The 21,368-nt window shown below is 47.8% G+C and overlaps 1 protein-coding gene and 2 long non-coding RNA genes across 3 annotated transcripts; all 3 read right to left on the reverse strand.

Moving 5' to 3' along the window:
• Positions 1-258: 258 nt before the first annotated feature.
• LOC122705461 lies at positions 259-2,884 on the reverse strand. Its single transcript, XR_006344103.1, has 3 exons — positions 2,797-2,884; positions 1,390-1,517; positions 259-977 (listed from the first exon to the last, which is right to left on the reverse strand). It is a non-coding gene; the product is annotated as an uncharacterized LOC122705461 (long non-coding RNA).
• A 697-nt stretch (positions 2,885-3,581) lies between these two features.
• Positions 3,582-5,615, reverse strand: LOC122705465. The gene is made up of 3 exons (XR_006344107.1): positions 5,277-5,615; positions 4,262-4,403; positions 3,582-3,695 (listed from the first exon to the last, which is right to left on the reverse strand). It is a non-coding gene; the product is annotated as an uncharacterized LOC122705465 (long non-coding RNA).
• An 11,012-nt stretch (positions 5,616-16,627) lies between these two features.
• FOS (Fos proto-oncogene, AP-1 transcription factor subunit) lies at positions 16,628-20,093 on the reverse strand. Its single transcript, XM_043920837.1, has 4 exons — positions 19,774-20,093; positions 18,728-18,979; positions 18,199-18,306; positions 16,628-18,075 (listed from the first exon to the last, which is right to left on the reverse strand). The coding sequence occupies exons 1-4, from the start codon at positions 19,912-19,914 to the stop codon at positions 17,434-17,436; spliced, it is 1,143 nt and encodes a 380-aa protein (XP_043776772.1). The 5' UTR covers positions 19,915-20,093; the 3' UTR covers positions 16,628-17,433.
• Between the last annotated feature and the right edge of the window lie 1,275 nt (positions 20,094-21,368).

A 21,368-nucleotide genomic window follows, 5' to 3' on the forward strand; every position in this document is an offset into this window, starting at 1 on the left:
GCTCTAGAGCATGGGCTCAGTAGTTGTAGCACATGGGCTTAGTTGCTCCATGGCATATGGGATCTTCCCGGACCGGGGATCAAACCTGTGTCCCCTGCATTGGCAGACGGATTCCTATCCACTGTGCCTGAGACGTCCCTGTCTCAGTGTCTTCCCCTTTCACCATTTAAACCCACTCCAGTTCTTCCCCCCAACTTTCCCAGGCAACTAGACCTCAGTTTCAAAGACAACTTCTTGCCCTGAAGAAAAGACAGTCCGTGAGTCAGAAACAAGCACCATTTACTGAGGGTTCATCATGTGCTGTGCCACTTGACACATTTTTTTTTCATCCAGTCCCCACAATAGTCTCATTCCATAAGCTATTATCATTTGAGGAAGTTGATGTGCAGAGAAGGTAAGTCATTTCCTCAAGATTGCAGAGCTAGAAATGGGTTGAGCCAATACTCCCTTCCCATTTGTAACAGGGGCTGCACGCTGTCCTCTGTGACACGGTACTGACTGCACAGTGATGTTTCAAAAGCCTTACAAAGCAGCATGCCCTCGGCCCACCTCGAGCTAAATAATCTCAGATGTGCGCAAAAATTTAGCCATGGAGCTTCTTGCATCCTTGTCTAGAATAGAAAAATCACTTAGAAACAACCCAAAGGTCCAACAATGCAGGATTGATTGTTGGATGTTTAGAATTGTTGGATGTTTAGAATCCTATATGACTAGCTATTAAAGTGATCAGGTAGGAAAAAAATTGTATCCATGATGTATGATATAGAAAAACAAGATTATAAAACAGTGTTCTAGCCTGGTCTTGTTTTCATGAAAACTACAATGGATAAATTTAAAAGCATAAAACTAAAGCTTCCAATATAGGAAAGGGAGGGAGAATTAAAATGGTTGGCAAAACCTCTGCAATGTGATGATAGGTGATTTTTCATTTTGATTATCTGAACTTCCAAAGGTTTCATCAGGAGCATCTATTTCTTCTGGAAAGAAGGGGAGAAGAAAAAAAAAATTAAGAGGTGTTTTGAGTTCTGAGTCTTCTCATTTATTATTGTTACCCATAAAAAAACCAAACATACTGTTCTGCTGGGAACATTTAAAAAACATTTTTATTACAAAAGTAGTATGTGGGCTCGCCAAAAACAAAAATCAGAGAGTACAAACAAGCAAAAAGGAGATGATGAAAAACACATTCCTTCCTCCCCAGAGACAACCAATATTAGCACCTTCGTGACTTCACAAGCCACGTTTGAGTTCTGCTCCAGGTACTAGTCACTGGGGCCCACCCCTCCCTTGCCATGACTGGAAACCTGAGTTTGAAATGAGGCTTACAGATCCCTCCGCAATCCCCAAACAGCTCCTAAGACTGTCTGGGATCCCAGAATGACTACTTACTTAGCGTAGACTCTGGCCTGCCAGGGTGCGCAATTCCTCCTGGGTCACAGGGGACTGTAAAAGTGATTCCCAACACGTTTGTGATTGCAACACTCTAGCATCGCTGGATTTTGCAATCCTCCTTCCCCCTTCGAAAAGAACCCAAAGGACTGCATCACAGCTTTTGTATATTCCATTTAGTACTTTTCCATAAATGCGGCTGAAGGGAATGAAGGGTAATTTGACTGTAAGACTATCACAACCCTCCTTCCCACCACTCCTCGGATAGCTGCCGGCAATCACTCTGGGATGTCCCAGGTCAGGGCTGGGAAGGGCAGCTTTGAGGAGCTGTGCAGGCAGGTTCGGCCATGCGGATGGTCATGCCAGGCCTGGGAGGCCAGCTCCTTGGGTAGGAAGTGTCTGGGCCATTCCCACACGCACACACACAGTCATAACACACAGTCACACACATACACACTCAACAACAGGTTTCCAAGGCCCACCCTGCCCACGCCCTCTCTTACTAAAGACCCCCTCATGGGAAGAAGGGCCTCCCACTGCTGGCACTTGGCCTGACCGAGTCCACACCCTCAGTACAGCCCTCAGGCAGAAAATGTTCCTAGAGCAGATCCACAAGCCAAACCATTCCTGGTTTCTTCAGATGTTGATATCCAGTCATGGCCCAGATCCAGGGCCTAGCCTCCCACCCCTAAGCTCCAGGAACTGAGCCGATCTCACTGCTATTCACTACGTTTGATGTTTCTGGAAACCTCAAAGATTTTGGAGACTCTGTTCTCCTTTATCTATGGCTTCTCTCATAGATAATAATAACTATAGCTTCTGTTTACAAAACTCTCGATATGCCTGGCTTTTTACAGTCATGTAATGCATACAACAGTCTTTCAAAGTAACCACAATTATCTGCCCCCCTTCCCCTTCACAGATGAGAAAACTGAGGCTCCAAGAAGTAGAATGATCTGCCCAAGGTCAAACAACTAGTAACAGGGACAGGAATCCACCCAGACCTGTACGACCACATAGCTCATGGCCTGCTCAGGAAGTCAGTGCAGAAGGGAACAAAAAGGTCATATAACCTTCCTCCATTCTAGCTACAAGACAGCTACATTGGAAAATAATCTGACCAACTGTTACATGGCACTTACTATGTGCTAGGTACTATTCCACTACTTTGCAAATATCAGCTCAATTTATCCTCAGAATAAGGCCAGGAGATGTAGTTACTTTATAGATAAGAAAATGAGGCACAGAGATCAGAGTAAACTTGCCTATGGCCATGCTGCAAGTGGTGGTGTCTGGACAGGAAGCTGGCTCTAGAAGCTGCGCTGCCTCTCTGATCCCACAAGCAAAGCGCCCCCTCCCTGCCCTCCGCCCCTAATTTTTCATCCTTTGACCTTCCCGTGTTCTCACCCTCCTCATCTTTCAGAGAGTTCACTTCCCACTTCTCCATCCCTCTCTGCATGGGGTGGTGTCCTCTTGTGAAACTGCTTTGTGAAACTCCTTCTTGTGCAAGGCTATCTTTGACTAGATCATTACCTAGATCCACCCCACCCACCACCCACTCAAAGAACTGATAGGAAAGTTTATCAAAGCAAAGGCTTGGAGTTGCTTCTGGAGAAATTAATCAATTAATCCACAAGGGCTTGAGAGCAGGTTTTTGTCCCCAGCCCTGTGTTGGGCATTATTCTGTGAACACAAAAGACACCCAGGACTTGGCTTCCACTCTCAAGGAACAACAGTAAAGACATCAAGTAAGTGTGCACTTGTTGCTGGGTCTGTGCACAGCTGTAGTTCATAAAATATATAGGAATCAGAAAAGTTGTTATGAAGGAGGTGGAGTCTGAAATAGAGAGAAGGGGCAAGGTTTGAGAGAAGGGGCAAGAAAACCTTGTTCACTCTAATGGAATCAGCAAGACTTGGCAGGAGCAAAGAAAGCAGTCCAGGCAAGAGAAACAAGAGAGCATTCTCTACGTCCAAATCAATCTGGTCTTCTAAAATAAAGAGACCAAAAAAAAAAAACCAAAAACCTTGGATTTTTTTTTTTTTTTCTGTTAGCTTTTGCTATTTCCATCAGAGCAAACAAAGGAAGAAAGAAAAAAAAAAACTCTTCCCATAACCATTAGGCAGCTTCTGGAATTGGAGAAGGGTGCTCTGCCTCAAATGTCCACCAGGAGGCAGACCTGCTACTTCTGTCGCTGGAGCTCCAAGTATAAACCGCGGAGAAAGGGGAAAGATCCCAGACTCTTCTTTGGAAGAGTTGGCCTGGTCTGAGGCCAGCAGTGGGCACCACTCTTCTCAGACTGGGCTGCCTAGAATCAGGGAAGAAAAAGAATATAGAATGTAAGAGGAAGTCGGGTGAAACTGAAAGAGGAGACAGAGACATTAAAGAGGATCTAATCTCTATGTTATAGGGGTTTATAGGGAGCCATAGGGGTTTCCCTAGTGGCTCAGACAGTAAAGCGTCTGCCTACATTGCGGGGAGACAGGGGTTTGATCCCTGGGTCAGGAAGATCCCCTAGAGAAGAAAATGGCAACCCACTCCAGTACTCTTGCCTGGAAAATTCCATGGATGGAGGAGCGTGGTAGTCCATGGGGTCACAAAGAGTCAGACACGACAGAGCGACTTCACTTTCAACCTCTATGTACCATGAAAAGATCTGCCAATAGGCAGAACAGGGGTTTCCATGAGTTGAGGCTATTCATGCCTTCTGTTGTCTTGACTGAGAAAACTTAATGCAAGGCTTGGGTAACTATGAAAAATGACCAACTGCTAGTCTGAGCCTAGTTTCAGGGCAACCAATTCAGGGTCTCTGGACAAGTGTAGCCATTCCAGTCACCAGGAGGAGGAATGCTCTGCGCTTTGGGGATAACACACCTCCTGGCCATCACCCCAGGCCCTGATGTCACGCTGTGGGTTGTGTGGGACAGGAGGCATGCCACTGGCACCCTTTAAGGAGCTCTGATGTCGGTGTTCAGCTTTACTGTACGTTCCACCATCTGAGCCAGGCAACAGGGTCCTGAAGTCACAAGAGCAGAGGGGGTTAGAGGGGAGGTGGGAGGTACGCTAGTTTGAAGCCAGAAATCTTGGCTTTTATCTGTCTCTAACCAGCTGTGCAAACTTGGAGGAGTGAATCAGCTTTTCTGAACATTAGTCCCCCGTATGTAAAATTGAAAGGCTTGAATTAGAGCAATAGTATCAGATGTGCGTTCTAGCTCTGAAATTCTTAAACACACTCCTTTGGTTAGAGGAACTGAGGAATGGGCGGGGGTTGGGGACGGGGCAGGGGGTGGCGGGGGAGGGCGGTAGCCAGTACCAAGCATCTTGAAGAGTTGCCCCCACGCCCGCAGTCGGCTCCCCGGTAGTGGTCACTGCGGCACTGCCCACCCCACCTCCGCCACCGTGGCCCGGAGGCACACACCCACGGCTCCCTCCGAGATTTCTGGAATCTCGCTGGATTCCTCCCAGGACTGTTTATTGCCCTTTACATCTGCAAATAGCTTTACATCAGCAACCCTGCTGCGCGATATTAATCATCGCCGCAATATCCCTCCTTCCGCCTGTAAGAGGAATTGCGGGGGTCTGGATTTATGAAGGTGAAATCCGAAAGTAATTTGCCTGGGATTCATTCAATAACCGGTGAGCAACAGTTAATTAAGCGCCTAATACGACCGAGGCGCAAAGAAACACACAAACCCAGTTGCTGCGGGGGTCAGAATTGCAGGGGGTCCTCAAAGAACTTCAACGGTATTCCAAATATGTCATGCACTGCCCCCCGACCTCCCCCCACTCCCCGTTCGCCGACCCCTCTCTCCCCCGCCCGTAACTACTGCAAAACTAAAAGGTGATGCAGACGATCTCCCCTCCCAAGCCTGACGCCGCTGTGCCTCACCTCCTAAAGCTCATTTACCAGGCTAGGTAAAAGAAAGTGACCTTCCCAAGGTCATTTATCCCCCCAGGGGCAACACTGATTCCCAGAACCACGGTCTTCAAAGCTTTCCACTGCGCTAGGGACGAGGATTTTAAGTTCCAGCCTATAAAATATGAAACAGAAAGAGGCGAAGGATGGCTGTTTCCATGATTTCCGGGCACAGAGGGAGAAAATCATGATCCCAGCTCACCCAACCCAAAACAGACGAGACAGCCCAACTCTGGGCTGCAGTCTCAACGAGACAAGAAATATCTGGGACCCCGGGGCTTGTCAATCAATCATCCACGCCTTCCCTCGAGGTCCCTGTCGCCCCCGCCCCTCGCCTCCGCCGGGGTCGCGAGGTTGGGTAGCGTGGAATTCAGGGGCCCGCAGCACCCGCACGGGGGCGTGGCCGGAGACGGAGAGCGCGGGGAGGAGGAGGGAGCAGGAGGAGGACAGAGCCAGACTCCCAGCCTCCTCCCGCTCCCTCCTCCCAGCGGGCAGCTCAGCGGCTCAGCCAAATATGGGCAGAGCGGAAGCGGCGGGCAGACGTCACGGCGCCGGGTGGGGGACCGCGCTGCGGGGCTGATGACGGAAGGCTCTGACGGCGCCTACGTGTCACCATGGAAACCAAACAGTAAATAGAGGACTTGAGAGCTCCTGGCACCGCCTGGACCCAGCGACCTGACCTGGAGCGAAGGGCCGGAAGCTGGGAAGGGCCGGCAGAAACCTGGGCTTGGCAGGGGAGGGCCGGGGCGCGGCGAGGGTGCTCAGAGGGCGGAGAGGAGACCCGGAAAGAGAATTCCCTCTGGCAGGTCCTTGGGAAGCCGGCCCTCCCTCAGCTCAGGATCCGGCAGGGGCAGGTCAGGAGTGGAAAGAAGCCCTCGTGGATGAGAAACCTTCCCGTCCTTTTTTCAAGGGCTTCCTCGGCCGGCAAGATTGTTTGGGATACTGTCTTTTGTTTTCCTTTACTAGAATCTAAGAATTAAGACGTTGGAACCACCCAACCCGGACTGAGATTCCAGCTCTGCCACTCTAGTTGGCTAATCTTGAGCAGACAACAATCTTTTGTGCTCCCGGACTACATTATCTTTAAAATAAGGATAATATCAGGATTTGCCTGTATTCATAAGCTAATATAAATGTGTGTGTGTGTGTGACAGTGTCTGACACATTGTGAGCCCCAGTGAGTGCTAGCTGTTAATTTTTATTCCTAAACAGCACAATTTAGTAGTTTAGTCAACTACTAAATCATATTACTCATGTACTGGGTTTTCTCTTGCTTTGTTTTTTAATTTTAAAATAAAAGAATTTTCTGTTTTAAAATTGATACTAAAATTTAATAAAATATTTTGTGTGTTAACCGAAATGTGCATCTGTCAAAAACAACTCTCAGTTTGCACTGTTTCACTCTTTTAAATTTTAAACACAAAAATTCTAGGCGATCATATAGAATAACAGAACTGAATTAACTCCAGCTCAGTTTCTCTGATTTTACTGTCACGGGTGTTATCTTTGTTTATTTCACATCTGTTACTTAAAAACAGTATTGTGTACTACCATAGGATTGGAGACACAGACACATTGCATCCAAAATGATCTCATCTCAAATGATTGTGCACCGTTACAGTCTTCATCTTAAAATGAAAGCCTGTAGCTAAGTCCATGTTTTGGAGACCCGCTGCCAGTATAACTGGGAGTTTACTTCCATATAGAATACACTGCATTAAAGGATAGGGAATTTCTTAAGTGAACGCATTATGAAAACTTGACAGCAATCCCAGCAACTGTTTAGAACTTCAACAACAAAAGATTTTTTCAGGAAAGAGTATTTTGTCACTGACGATGTCTAGAATTGCCAGTTCATGGTCTTAGCTAAAAAGCAGACCAACTTTAACTGGTTTTATGATTTCTTTCAAATTCTCAGCAGGTAATGTGGCCCCTTCGGAAAAGGCAATGGCACCCCACTCCAGTATTCTTGCCTGGTGACTCCCAGGGACGGGGGAGCCTGGTGGGCTGCCGTCTATGGGGTTGCACAGAGTCGGACATGACTGAAGTGACTTAGCAGCAGTAGCAATGTGGCCCCTTATGGATGACAGACCCTAGTGTGACCTCCAATAATTCCTGCCTCCTGGTGCCCATATTGGGAATTTGTGTGGTTCCCTCCCCTTGAGATGGAACCTGAGACTTCTTCTAAGCAACAGAGTATGGTGGAGGTAATGGGAAGCCACCTGTAGATTATATTGATGTAACAATATATCTCCATCTTGCTAGCACACGCGAGTAGGTTCCCCTGCAGCCTTTGATGAAGTGAGCAGCCATGTTGAGGAAGCTCAAATGCAAGGAACTTATGAGCAACCTCTAGGACCTGAGGGTGGCTTCTGTCCAACAGTCAGTCAAAAGCTGGGTCCTAGTTATACAATCACAAGGAAATAAAGTCCTCCCACAATCCAGATGAGTTCAGAAGCTGACCTTTCCCCATTAAAGCATTCAGCTGAGAATGAGCTTGGCTCACACCTTGATCACAACCTTGTGAGACTGAACTAGGCTGTGCCAGGACTCCTGACCCACAGAGACTGTGAGGTAGTGAATACATGTTGGTTTGAAGCGGCTCCATGTGTGGTGATTGGTTATATGGAAGTTAAACCCTAATCCACCCTCTTTGCCTGTACCTAGAACTTGCTTGCTGTCCCACTTTACACTGCCTACACTGTCCAGGCCTTCCACCCTAAGTGACGTGGTGTGGGCCTCTTCACTGCATTGCCATAGTCATCATCTGATGTCATCAGTGTTTTGAAGCTGAAGGAGTGGTTGGAGACTTTTGAATCCCACTCCTGGTTTGGTAGAGGAAACAGTCTCAGAGGGGTGAGAGTCCCACCCCAGGTCTTAGAAATACATGTTTGGGGGAAGATTTAACATTCTTGCTGTTCTTGTTTAGTCTCTCAGTTGTGTCTGACTCTTTGCAATCCCCTGGACTGCAGCAGCCCAGGCTTCCCTGTCCTTCAGTACCTCCCAGAGTTTGCTCAAACTCACGTCCTTTGAGTCAATGATGCCATCCAATCACCTCATCCTCTGTCAGCCCCTTCTCCTCCTGCCCTCAATCTTTCCCAGCATCAGGTTCTTTTCCAGCGAGTCAGCTCTCCGTCTCAGGTGGCCAAAGTATTAAAGTTTCAGCTTTAGCATCAGTCCTTCAAATGAACATTTAGCGTTGATTTCCTTTGGGATTGACTAGTTTGATCTCCTTGCTGTCCAAGGGACTCTCAAGAGTCTTCTCCAGCACCACAGTTCAAAAGTATCAATTCTTGGTTGCTCAGCCTTCTTTAAGATTCTAGCAAAGCGATTGAGCACTTTGGACTTAGCATCACAAAGAGCTGATTTCAAATCTCAGATTTGGAGGTGTGGGATGGGGAGGGAGGCAGGAGTGGGGATCGGGATGGGGAACACATGTAAATCCATGGCTGATTCATGTAAATGTATGGCAAAAACCACTACAATATTGTAAAGTAATTAGCCTCCAACTAATAAAAATAAATGAAAAAAAATCTCAGATTTGTTCCTTAGCAGCTGTGTGACCTCAGTTAACTTACTTAGCTTTTCCTAGATCATCTTCCTATGGATAAAGTGAGGGTCCTAATCATACCTGCCTTGTAAGTTTGTGGTGAGGACTAAATGACAGCATCCATTCAACAAAATAATTATTGTGTGCCCATTGTGTGCCAGCTGCCAAAGGCAAAATGATTAGCAAAGCCAATCTGGTGGTACAGCCTGGCACATAGCAAGCCCATGTGAAATGTTGGCTATTATTAATATTATATCTTAGGGCTTCCCTGGTCGGGAAAGATCCCAAATGCTACCAAGCAACTAAGTCCATGCACCACAACTACTGAAGCCTGAGTGCCCTAGAGCCCATGCTCAGTAACAAGAAAAGTCACCATAGTGAGACCACATGCACCACAACTAGAGGGAAACCCCCAGTCGTGGCAACTAGAGAAGAGCCCACACAGCAACGAAGACCCAGCACTATCAAAAAATAAATACTTTCTATTCACTATGATTTTTAAATATATATATATATATATATATATATAATATCCCAGGTTCTATTCCAGCCACACGTCTCCAGACAAGCACCATAAATTGACATCAAAGAACCTCTGCCGTGTAATTCCAACCACCCACATTCCTTCCCCCCAGTATTCCAGAGGCATCTTGAACTCAACATGTCCAGCTCAGAACTTACCTTCTTATCCCCCAAACCTGCTTTTCTTCCCAGAGTCACAAAGTCACTGGGGGACCCACAAACCTCCTTGCAGGTCGAGTCTGGTAAACCTGGGAGTGAGCTTGGCTTTCTCTCTCTTGCTCATCTCCCACATCCACTCAATCACCAAGTCCTAACAGTCCTACCCCCTCATTACCTCTTGTTCCCTCCTGATTCCCACCACCACTGCCTGGGTTCAGTCTACACACAACTGAACTTAGTAAATACCAGGCTTTTCATGATCTGACCACAGTTACCTCTTCTTGACCTATCTCCAACCCCCACCCCCTCCAGTTTGATGCTACAGTATTGATGTCATCAATACGGTTGATAAGTACATCAACTGTACTTATACGACCCTCTATAATTTACATCTCCCACTCTCTCTTCCACTAGTCCCGCACCTTATAGTCTATTTTTTCTGAGTCTGTGCCTTTATAGTGTATATCCTTCTGCCACCCGGAATCCTTCACCTGCTACTTGCTCATCTGGCAAATTCCATCCATCTCTGAAGCCCAACTCAGAGGTCACTTTCTGGGAGATTCCCCCAGACAGAGTTCACCATTTCTTCCTTCTCGTAACCCCTGCACATCTGGGAATTTTCATTGTCACATTGTGTGTAATACCTTCATGTGTCTTTCTTTCGACCAGGAACTCCTTGAGGACAGGGCTGTGTCTTCGCATGTGAATCCAGCACCTGATACAGAATAGACACACAGAAGCTTTTTCATGGAATGAAATGAAGTCCATTGCTTGCTCCGGTATGCATGTGTGCATGCCTGTGTGCTCAGTCACGTCCAACTCTTTGCGACCCCATGGACTGTAGCCCGCCAGGCTCCTCTATCCATGGGATTTTCCAGGCAAGAACTCTGGACTGGGTTGCCATTTCCTTCTCCAGGGGATCTTCCTGACTCAGGGATGGAACCAGAATCTGGTGTATATCTTGCACTGGCAAGTAGGTTCTTTCCCTCTAGCACTACCTGGGAAGCCCACTGCCTGGGTTCAGCCTACACACAACTGCACTAAGTATGCTCCAGAGGGTATATATTTTCTCCCTTGACCCCTAGCCCCCTAAATTATAAAGATAATAAGTAATAACTCACCCTTCTGTGATGCTGCTGTGTGCACAGGAACTGTAATAAGCTCCATACATTTAATCTCACCACAACCCCAGGAGGTGGATACAATTATTACCTCCCTTTCACAGGTGAGGAAACTGAGGTAAAGAGAAGACAGGTAAACTGCCCAAGGTCAAGGAGCCAGGATTCAAAGCTGAGTCGATGCTCTACGCCTCTCTGCTATGTTGGATTCAATTCCTCAAATCCAGATGAACTTAACATTTTGCTTTGATAAGTTTACCTGCAATGATAGTGTCATGATTGATTCAAAAGCCTGAAAATGAATCAGTGTTTCTGTAGATCTGGCCACAAATTGCTCACCAAAGTAAACACAGTAGCAACGGGGGCCTGAGCCTTTTGCCCTTACAGTGAAGGTGCTACCCTTTGCTCCATACGCTTTAGCAGGTTCCCCCTTCCTACGAGCCTGCTTCTAATATACCTGATGATCAAACCCCATTGGATTCTTACTTTCCTCGACTGATTGAATCAAACCTCGGCACTATGTCAGTGAGAGCTGAAAGTTAAAACACCGTATTAATTAAGAAGAGCTGATGACCATCAGCCCAGGGAGCCTCCTTGGGGACAACGGCCAGAGTCCTTTCAGTTCTTTGTCCCCCTGGGCAGCTGAACAGTGCTCAAGAAGAGCAAAGGAAAGGCAGTTTAGATTAGTCCATGAATGGGTGTGTGGAGCCATTGAAATGAACTGCGTTACAGCTAAACCTGTTTGTTTCTGTTGCCTTCACTTGTGTGCAAAAGGGAGTTCTATCCAGTCAGCACCCTTCAGGGACTTGGAACTCATTTGTCAGAAGTCAATTCGCTTTATTCCCATCCACTTTTGCTCAGATCTGGGCATATTCTTGTAAATGATTGTTGTGATAATGATGTTGGTAATGACCGTGAGAGCAGCTAACCCTATTCTTCTATTCTCATGCAGACTGAATCCTAAGTTTTGTAATTTAACACACCAACTGCTAGGATCCGTGAACTGAAATGGATTTGTGCAATAGTCTGAAAATTTTATATCAATGAGAGTGAAATACATAGTTTTGTTTCTTTAAACATGATGATACTTTCATTCACATATGCATTTATTCTTCATTTGCTATTGAAACAAATTTCACAATTTGTAATTAGTCTAGAAGTGTCACTGATCTATACAGTATACTTGTATTTTTCAGTACGCCTTAAAATTCTTTCCCAAGCCAGCTAGTTCCTCATCTTAATATTGTAGAACTCTTGCCAAGAATTTTTTTTTTAAACAAGAAGGCATATTCTTCCACTCTGGAAGAAATCTATGACGAACACAGGTCATCATACTGTTAAAGTCTACTTATCTCTCTTTAGATGTTTTTGTAGGTTTTATCTGCCTTCATTCATTCATTTAACAGTGAGTCCCTAATAGACCTTGGAGATAGAGAGGTAGGTGATCAAGACAGAAAAGGTCCCTGCTCACATGGGACTTACAGACAGTGTAAATGATAGAAATTTGTTTTTCTAAAAAGGAGAGAAAATTTAAATAAGTTGTTGCAGAGAGTGATAAGGTCTGTGAAAAAAGCAAAGCAGGATAATGGGACACAGAGTCGTGGGGTGGAAGTATGCACTTCTAGAGATTATTCTGGACAACGACGTGGGAAGGCTTCTTGGAGGGGATGTTCTTAGAGCTGAGTCCTGACTGACAGGAAGAAGCCAGCCTGGGGAAAGAGTCCCAGGCAGCAGGGACTTACATGCTATGTGTCAGCAATGGAAGGACGGCCGGTGAGCCGAGTGCCTGAAGAGAAGGACAGGAAATATCTCTGGAGAGGAGTGAAGAACCAGTTCTTTAATGTTTATAGCAAAACGGCACAACTTAAAACGCTCTGATAGTCAGCATTCAAGTGATGCCCAAACCTCATTTGTATTATCCTATTTATTTACTTATTTTATTATTGGCTACATGGGGTCTTCATTGCTGTGTGTGGGCTTTCTCTATTTGCAGAGTGGAGGCTACTCTCTAATTTTAGTGCGTGGGCTTCTCATTGCAAGGACCTCTCTTGTTGTGGAGCACAGGCTCTAGGGCGTGGGCTTTCGGGGGTTGTGGTACATGGCCTTAGTTGCCTCACAGCACGTGGAATCTTCCCGGACCAGGGAACCCATGTCTCCTGCATTGGGAGGTGGATTCTTTAACTACTGGACCACCAGGGAAACCCTTCACTTATTTTTTGAGGAATTTGATTATTCTCTGTTTGGAAGAAGTCTCACACACAGTTTAAAGATTGAATTTTTGTTTTCAATTTTTTTTAATTTGAAAAACATCAAAACTTCAGTTGATTTCCTTAGAGTAATCATCTGATGGCTTTTACTTTTCCTCTGTCTCTACTTTATCCACTAATTAAAGATAGCATAATTGATTTACTCTCATTCGCACATGGGAAGTTGCTATTAATACAAAATTACTGTTGTTAGAGCAAATTGTTAAATGCTACCCTTTAATTTTGATAATTACAGAAGGTGCAGGGATGTGCAAAAATGATGCAGCATCTACAATCCACTATTACATAAAGATAATTTTTTTCTTCTACTCTTTATCATCTAAAATTAATTTGGAGCTGAAAGCATGACGGCAGTGCATTCTCTTTGAAGTTGAATTGGCAGAAATAATCCAAGGGAGGCAGTGGAGGAATTCCAGGAACCAAAGATGGAAGTGGGGTATGTGTTTGAAAAGTTATGAAATCCCCATTGCTTCATATTGTAACAGGGCCTGGAATAGGAGGTTTTAAAGAGTACACAGGGAATATATTTCTGCTTGTGGAAATAGTGCAGAATTTACTCATTTATTCGCCCCGCAAGTATTTGTTAACCCTGTACTATGTGCCAGGTGGACTTCCCAGGTGGCAAGGGGTAAAGAATCTGCCTGCCAACACAGATTGAATCTTTTGAAGAGACTCAAGAGACTTAGGTTCATTCTCTGGGTCAGGAAGATCCCCTGGAGTAGGGAACGGCAACACACTCCAATGTATCTGCCTGGAAAATTCCATGGACAGAGGAGCCTGGCAGGCAACATACAGTCCGTGGAGTCACAAAGAGCCAGACATGACTGAGCATGCACACTTATGCCAGGCACTGAACCAGGTCTGGGGATCCATTGATGGGCAAATTAGGCATTCTCTTTGTAAAAAAACAACCCCCTTGAATCCTTCTCTCATCCCTTGCTATTACACAAGCTTCGTTTGTATCAGTAAACAGTGGTGCCCTGAAATAGTCATTTTGTTGAGACCAGTGTAAGGCCATATGGTATGGGTAGGAGTCAGGTGGGCTCAGAGTCTTTCCTAAAAGAAAGTTGACATTCCCAGTGTCCATCCTCCATGGGAGTTGTTAAATCATGAGTCAGGAAAAGAGGATGTGGAAGGAGACTTTCAGGTAAAAACAGGGAATTCCTTTTGTCTCTTGATCCCATGAGAATGATGAGCAGAGAGCTCACGGGGATGTCAACCTTAGGGCAGAACCTATAGGTCCTCTGAGAAGCCCAGTAAAGAGATTCTCTGTGTGAAGGCCCTCTCCTGGACCTTGTTGATCGAGTAGCCTGGTCTCAGTTGGGCTACAGTGAACTAGAGGAAGGGTCTGCCTCCAGGCCAAGACCAGTGCTGTCAAGCAGAAAGCACAGTTCCCTCTCCAATCAGCATGGGGCTGACAAAGGCTGTTAGTCAGGTCTCCAGGAGTTAGGTATCCAGGTCTAGAGGTTCAGCCTCCCTTTCCCATCTGAGAAGTCTCCTTCCATGGGTTATCATTACTGTACATGTAGGGGAGTCAGCTGCCTTCCTTCAGATCTCTTCTTGTCATTTCAGATCTGGGTGTTAGTTACAGTAATTCTGTATTTAGTTGTGAGTTGGACCACAAAGACGGCTGAGCAGTGAAGAATTGAGGTTTTCTCACTGTGGTGCTGAAGAAGACTCTTGAGAGTCCCTTGAACTGCAAGGAGATCAAATCAGTCATTCCTAAAGGAAATCAACCCTGATTATTCATTGGAAGGACTGATGTTGAAGCTGAAGCTCCAGTACATTGGCCACCAGATGCAAAGAGCAGACTCATTGGAAAAGACGATGCTGGACAAGACTGAAGGCAAAAGGAGAAGAGGGTGGCAAAGGGTGAGATGGTTAGATTGCATCTCTGACTCAATGGACATGAATTTGAGCAAACTCTGGGAGGTAGTGAAGGATAAGGGAGCCTGAGGTGCTGCAGTCCATGAGGTCACAAAGAGTCAGACACAACTTAGCAACTGAACAACAACAAAGATTGCAGAAAGTTTACCCCCGAACAGCAAACAGGAAGTCTAAGGCCATTTTCATTATTGCCTGACAGGCAAAAATAATATGCAAGTGATGTGTGAGAGATCAGTGCTCTTAAGATTCTAAAGCACATTGCTTTCAAATGTCAAGTATTATGTGAGGAGCAGGGAGATCATAGGTGAGAACGCCACCCTCAATAGAAAGGTCATTTAATTTTTTGGAACTGTCATTTTAAATTACAACTTTCAACTTGACTGAGTATAATATCCCATAACCACCCAGTGATTTTCATGATCACCAAAGCATTAGAAGGCTGACCTCGAAGCTTCTCTTCCCCTTAGCATGCGTGCAAACCTGGGCTCTCACTTCCAGACTTGGTGCCCGCTCACTTGATAGCAGAGAGCAGAAGAGGAAGGCACCACCTCCATTCTTTGTGGTTGGTACCTGTGCGTGTAAGTGCCCCATTACCAGAGGTGTCCCAGACAAAGGTCACGTTCTTCATTAAGATGATAAAGTTTCTAAGTTAAAGCTCATTCAATCATGTTGACTTCTTCTTCTCAAGCTATTATGTAACTTTTTATTTACTGAATGATCAACCATTGTTTGCACTGTTTGAGATCTCTTTCCAATTCTCAGAGCCAGCCTTTTCTTCCTCCAGTGTAAACTGAATGTCAGACATATGTTAAAGAAACTTCAGAAATTATAATACATTGATTACTAAAGGATAGGCTTCCCAGGTGGCACAGTGGTAAAGAATGTGCCTGCCAATGCAGGAGACACAAGAGACTCCAGTTCAATCCCAGGGTCAGGAAGATCCCCTAGAGGAGGAAATGGCAACCCACTCCAGTATTCTTGCCTGGAGAATCCCATAGATGGAGGAACCTGGTGGACTACAGTCCACAGGGTCATAGAGTCCAACATGACTGAGCAACCAAGTGTGCACGTGCGCGCGTGTGCACACACACACACACACACACACACACACACACACAGAGGGATAGGATAAGAACCCTCCTTTCTTTCTGAGAATAAAAAAATATAACTAAATGTTGGATTGTTAGAGCTAAGGACTGAAAAGTTGTGGGTTTGGTTTTTGTTTTGTTTTCTTTCCAACCAGGTGAAAGTTTTTTTAAAAAGGAAAAACCAGGTGTTAAGAGGCAGTTCAGGCTGATGAATAGGGTGATGAGTGAGAAGTTAAGACTCTAATCCCAGCCGTGGAATATTGAGAAAGCACCATTCTAACCGTTCTTGTTTGTTCTCCTTTAAGGTGGGAGTAACCTTCACACGATCTGGTGGCAATAAAAAGTTAAAGTGGTTCATGCAAAACTGAATTGTTTGCTAAAAGGATTCCTAGAAGACCTAGACGTTTAAGTTTAGTATTAGCACAGCCAGATTTAAATATCCCTCCCTTTGACTTTCAAAACAGAAAAAGAAGTAGGAAGATGTGTTCCCACAAAAGCTATTGCAAAGCAGTTTCCCATTCCCAGAACCTGTAGGCAGAGAAGCAGCACTGCAAGGTGAAGTCGTGAGTTTGTACAATTTTCCAACATCAGCTCCAGAGTGTCTCCTGATTTGATAAGGGATCAAACAGAGGGGTGTGTCCCCTCCAAGAGCTACCCTTCTTGACAAACTGGTCTCTGACAATACCTTCCAGAAACTTAGAGAACTTCCAGAATGAAAAGAGCACAAGGTGGGTCGCATTCAACTTAAATGCTTTTATTGACAATGTCTTTGAACAATAAGCAAACAATGCTTAAATTTTTCATTCAAGTTCACTTTCCACATGTCAAAAGACCTCAAGGTAGAAAAAAATAAAATAAAAATATAAATATCTGAGAATCCATCTTAATAAATAAATTAAAAACACAATAAAACGTTTTCATGGAAAACTGTTAATGTCAGAACATTCAGACCACCTCAACAATGCATGATCAGTAACGTTACGATGAACATCGATGTTGAAGAAAAAACTACAGTACATGGATATAGCTATTTATTTCTATCTACTAGAAAATAAAGTCATATCTTTTCTTAATTTAATATTGGTCATTGCTAATCAGAACACACTATTGCCAGGAACACAGTAGTTATTGTTAAAATCAGCTGCACTAGATACAATTTGAAAATATCCAGCACCAGGTTAATTCCAATAACGAACCCAATAGATTAGTTAATGCTATGAGAAGACTAAAGAGAAAGAGAAAAGAGACACAGACCCAGGCCTGGCTCCACATGCTACTAACTACCAGCTCTCAGAGGTGTCACTGGGAATAATACACACTCCATGCGTTTTGCTACATCTCCAGAAGAGGTAAGGACTTGAGTCCACACGGGGATGCTCGCTTGCAAGTCCTTGAGGCCCACAGCCTGGTGTGTTTCACGCACAGATAAGGTCCTCCCTAGGTCTACGGGAACCCTCGAGGGAAGACGTGTTTCTCTCCGTAATGCGCCGACTCAGGCAGTGGCCACGTGCACGCCCACTGCCTCCTCTCTGGGCATGCTCACAGGGCCAGCAGCGTGGGTGAGCTGAGCGAGTCAGAGGAAGGCTCGTTGCTGCTGCTGCCCTTGCGGTGGGCAGCTGCACAGCTGGGGAAGGAGTCAGCCTCAGGGTAGGTGAAGACGAAGGAAGACGTGTAAGTAGTGCAGCTGGGAGTACAGGTGACCACCGGGGTGCACAGAGGCTCCAGCTCCGTGGCCATAGGCCCCATCCCCAGGGAGCCACCGTGCAGGGGCTCCCAGTCTGCTGCATAGAAGGAACCAGACAGGTCCATGTCTGGCACAGAGCGGGCGGTCTCCGAGCCGCTGGGCCTGGACGATGCTGGGAACATGAAGTCATCAAAGGGCTCAGCCTTCAGCTCCATGCTGCCGACGCTCTTGACGGGCTCCACTGGGGGCTTGGGCTCAGGGTCATTGAGGAGGGGCAGGGTGAAGGCCTCCTCAGATTCAGGGGTGGCAGCCTCAGGCAGGCCCCCACTCAGATCAAGGGAAGCCACAGACATCTCTTCTGGGAAGCCCAGGTCGTCGGGGATCTTGCACGCAGGTCGGTGAGCCGCTAGGATGAACTCGAGTTTTTCCTTCTCCTTCAGCAGATTGGCAATCTCCGTCTGCAAAGCAGACTTCTCATCTTCTAGTTGGTCTGTCTCCTTGAAGGAGAGAGCAAAGGAAAGCATAAGACATGGTCTGACTCAAGGACACAGATCCCTTACATCCGGTCTCCAAGTTTCCCCTTAAGTTTTAAAAAGAAGTGACCCATGGGTTCTACCTACCGCTTGGAGGGTGTCAGTCAGCTCCCTCCGCCGGTTCCGGCATTTGGCTGCAGCCATCTTATTCCTTTCCCTTCGGATTCTCCTTTTCTCTTCCTCTTCTGGGGACAACTGGGGAGGGAAAAAAAGAGCAGCATTCAGTAACGGTGTCTGCCATCAGCTTCATTCACCCACCCCAGGGAAACCAGCTCCTGCAGCTTCCTAGCTCCTGGCACCTCTTCTGTAAAGCCATTTCTAACCTGCAGTTGCAAGCTGGGTGTGACTTGCATTTAAAATAAGAATCTCAGCAAGAGCCAAGAAGAGCCCAGACTAAAGGCACGAGATGGAAACGTACGGGGGAAGAAACTACACATCAGGGCATTTCTTAGGGTGAGACTATCAGAGTCTGATTTGGATGGAAAGGGCTTGGAGCCAGGCTTTCCCATTTGGGGTGTCCAGTCAAGGCATCAACGGCTTCACTCTGACCCCTATGCTGCCTATCTCCACAATGTCGACCCCCACCTCCCCCTCAGAAAGTGCCAAGAACTCTCACCTGTTCCATCTTGCCCCTCCGGCCAATGCTCTGAGCTCTGCCTCCCGTCATGGTTTTCATGACTCCAGCCCTGGAGTAAGCCCCAGCTGAGGGAGTGGGAACTCCATAGGGGTGGGGGGCTCTGGTCTGGGACGGGGCCACGGAGGAGACCAGGGTGGGCTGCACTAGCCATTGTAGGTCCGGGCTGGTCGAGATGGCAGTCACTGTTGGGATGAAGTTGGCACTGGAGACAGCCAGATCGGTGCAGTAGTCCTAGAATGAAAGAGAAGGAGGAAACGGACGTGAGTGAGCAGGTGGGGGTGAGCAGATTCCCAGTGCCGCATGCAGCAGGGAGAGGCAGGAGAAGCCCTCCGGCGATGGACAGCTCGCGTCTTTATACAACGCCCGTCATCGGGGATGAAAGGTCTCCCCCCTTTCTTCCCAAGATTTCCGCAGCGCAGTGCCTTTCTCTTCCATCCTGCTGCTGCGTTCCCGTTATCCCTTCAGCATCACTCTCTTGAAAGGGGGTTTGTTATAAATATCTCTGACGTCCGCGCTGACGCAGGCGCCGCTCCGGAGTCTCCTGAATGAACTCGCTTTTTATCAATGAAACTGCCTTACACACCCGCCTGCTTCACCCTCCTTCCCTACCCCTCCTTTCCCTGCTCCAGGCTGGAGCGGGGGGGGGGGGGGGGGGGCGGTGATGGCCGACTTTGGCCGCCTCCCCCCGGAGGCGCCAGGTTCTACTTCGCGAGTCTTTTGCTTTGGGACACTTTGGCCCCAGCTAATTAATGTCAGAGATCAGTCAGCGAGCGTGCGCCGGGGGGCACAGCTCAGAAAGAGCCTGCCGCGGCAAAGAAGCAATTCTTCTGATGACAAGCTCGCGGGCCGCTCCGAACAAAGTTCGGAGCTCCCGAGAGAGGGCTGCTTTTGGCCGGGGCAAGCCTCCCTCCCTGCCCCCGGCGAAAGGAGTCCCGGACTCGTCTTCCCGAGCGTCTCGCCCCGGTGATTTCTCCCAGGTGACCCCTTCACCCCTGGGACCTGCGGCGGCGCGGAGCCAACCTCACCTGCGCATTGACGGGAGAGCCCATGCTGGAGAAGGAGTCGGCCGGTGAGTGGTAGTAGGAGAGACTGTCCCCGGCCGGGGAGGCGCTGCTGCAGCGGGAGGAAGACGCCTCGTAGTCGGCGTTGAAGCCAGAGAACATCATGATCGCGAGCGGTCAAAGCCGAGCGAGGGGCGCAGGGGCGGAGGCAGGTGCGAGCTGCCGGGCAGAGCTGGGTAGGTGTGCGCGGTCGCTCGCTCGCTCGCTCGCTCGCTGCGCCGCCGGCTCTGTGTCAGCTCCTTAAGCTTGCTCGCTGCAGATGCGGTTGGAGTACTAGGCGCCGCAGCCACCGCTTTTATAACAGCATTTTATGAATGAGCCCAACACGTCACTCACTGGGCGCAACCATTGCAGCTCCCGAGGGGTGGCGCACGGGCCCGGCTACTTCTAGGGTGCCCATTTGCCTCCTCCGCCGCCCTCGCAGAGCCCCCAGTTCCCCGCGCTGTTGAGTTTCTTGATCTTGTCGGCCTGTCTCCCCCTAGTTCCTGGGGTCGCGTGGAGATGCAGAGATGAGGGGCCGTGGGGATGGGTCCCCCCACGACTGCAGCGGACGGCCGTGGAAACCTGCTGACGCAGATGTCCTAATATGGACATCCTGTGTAAAGGGGAGGGAGGGATTGACGGGAACTGCTCGCGGGCTGCAGCCAACACCGAGGGTGCAGCGCCGGGGGGGAGGCGGGGGCCGCGGCCGGGGGGAGGGGAGGCGGAGAAGGCGAGCGAACATTCGCACCTGGTTCAATGCGGACCCTTGTTCCGGGGCTAGGGGAGGATAAGATTGGCGGCGGCGGGGGTGGGGGGCGCCCTTTTACTCCTGTACGGAAACCCGGGAGAGTTCTGAGGCTCAGGTTATAGGCGACACAGGTACACACAGCCAAGCAGGTTAAACCTCGGCCCCCGAAGGAATGCGCCTCTGCCCTCACTCCCCATTCTAGCCCTAATTCAGTGCAAGCTCTGGAAACGGACCCTCACTCCCTCACCTCGAGCTCCCCAGACTCCAGCATTACTAGGATTGGTCCTGCGGTTTGGAAGGATCCAAAACAAGACATACGATAACCTACTTTATCTACGATGCTGGGTATTTTTTATTCTATATGTTTTGTTTGTTTGTTTGCTTTTAAGGGGATAGGCGCTTTTATTTTTGTTTTTTCTTGCCCGTGTATGAGATGTTAGTGTTGCTGTCAAACCCCTGAGAAACTAGCCAATAAACATCGTGCAGAATCTCTCTACAAGGATGTCTGAAGGATTCGTTTGCCTGGTTCTGAGCTCGGGCCCCGGGGCGTGGGGGGTGTTCTGTGGACAAGGTCGTCAGTTCGGAGCACCGGATGGAGCGAGCACTTGGGGCAGCACAAGTCCCTGCTGGGGAGGTGGGGGTGGTTCGGCGCCCCAGGAAGCTGGTTATTGGGAGCCCGAAGCCGGTGATTTTCCAGCGCGGACTTGGAGGCGGGGGGAGGCGGGTTGGACCGGGGGCGCCTGGAAGGACGTGCCCAGCAGCGCCCAGGCCGGAATCTTCGGCAGCTGGGACCTCAGGCACCGCTCGGTGGCCTGGAAAACAGGCCTTT

The sequence above is a fragment of the Cervus elaphus genome, chromosome 12, assembly GCF_910594005.1.
Source record: "Cervus elaphus chromosome 12, mCerEla1.1, whole genome shotgun sequence".
In the NCBI taxonomy this organism is placed as follows: domain Eukaryota; kingdom Metazoa; phylum Chordata; class Mammalia; order Artiodactyla; family Cervidae; genus Cervus; species Cervus elaphus.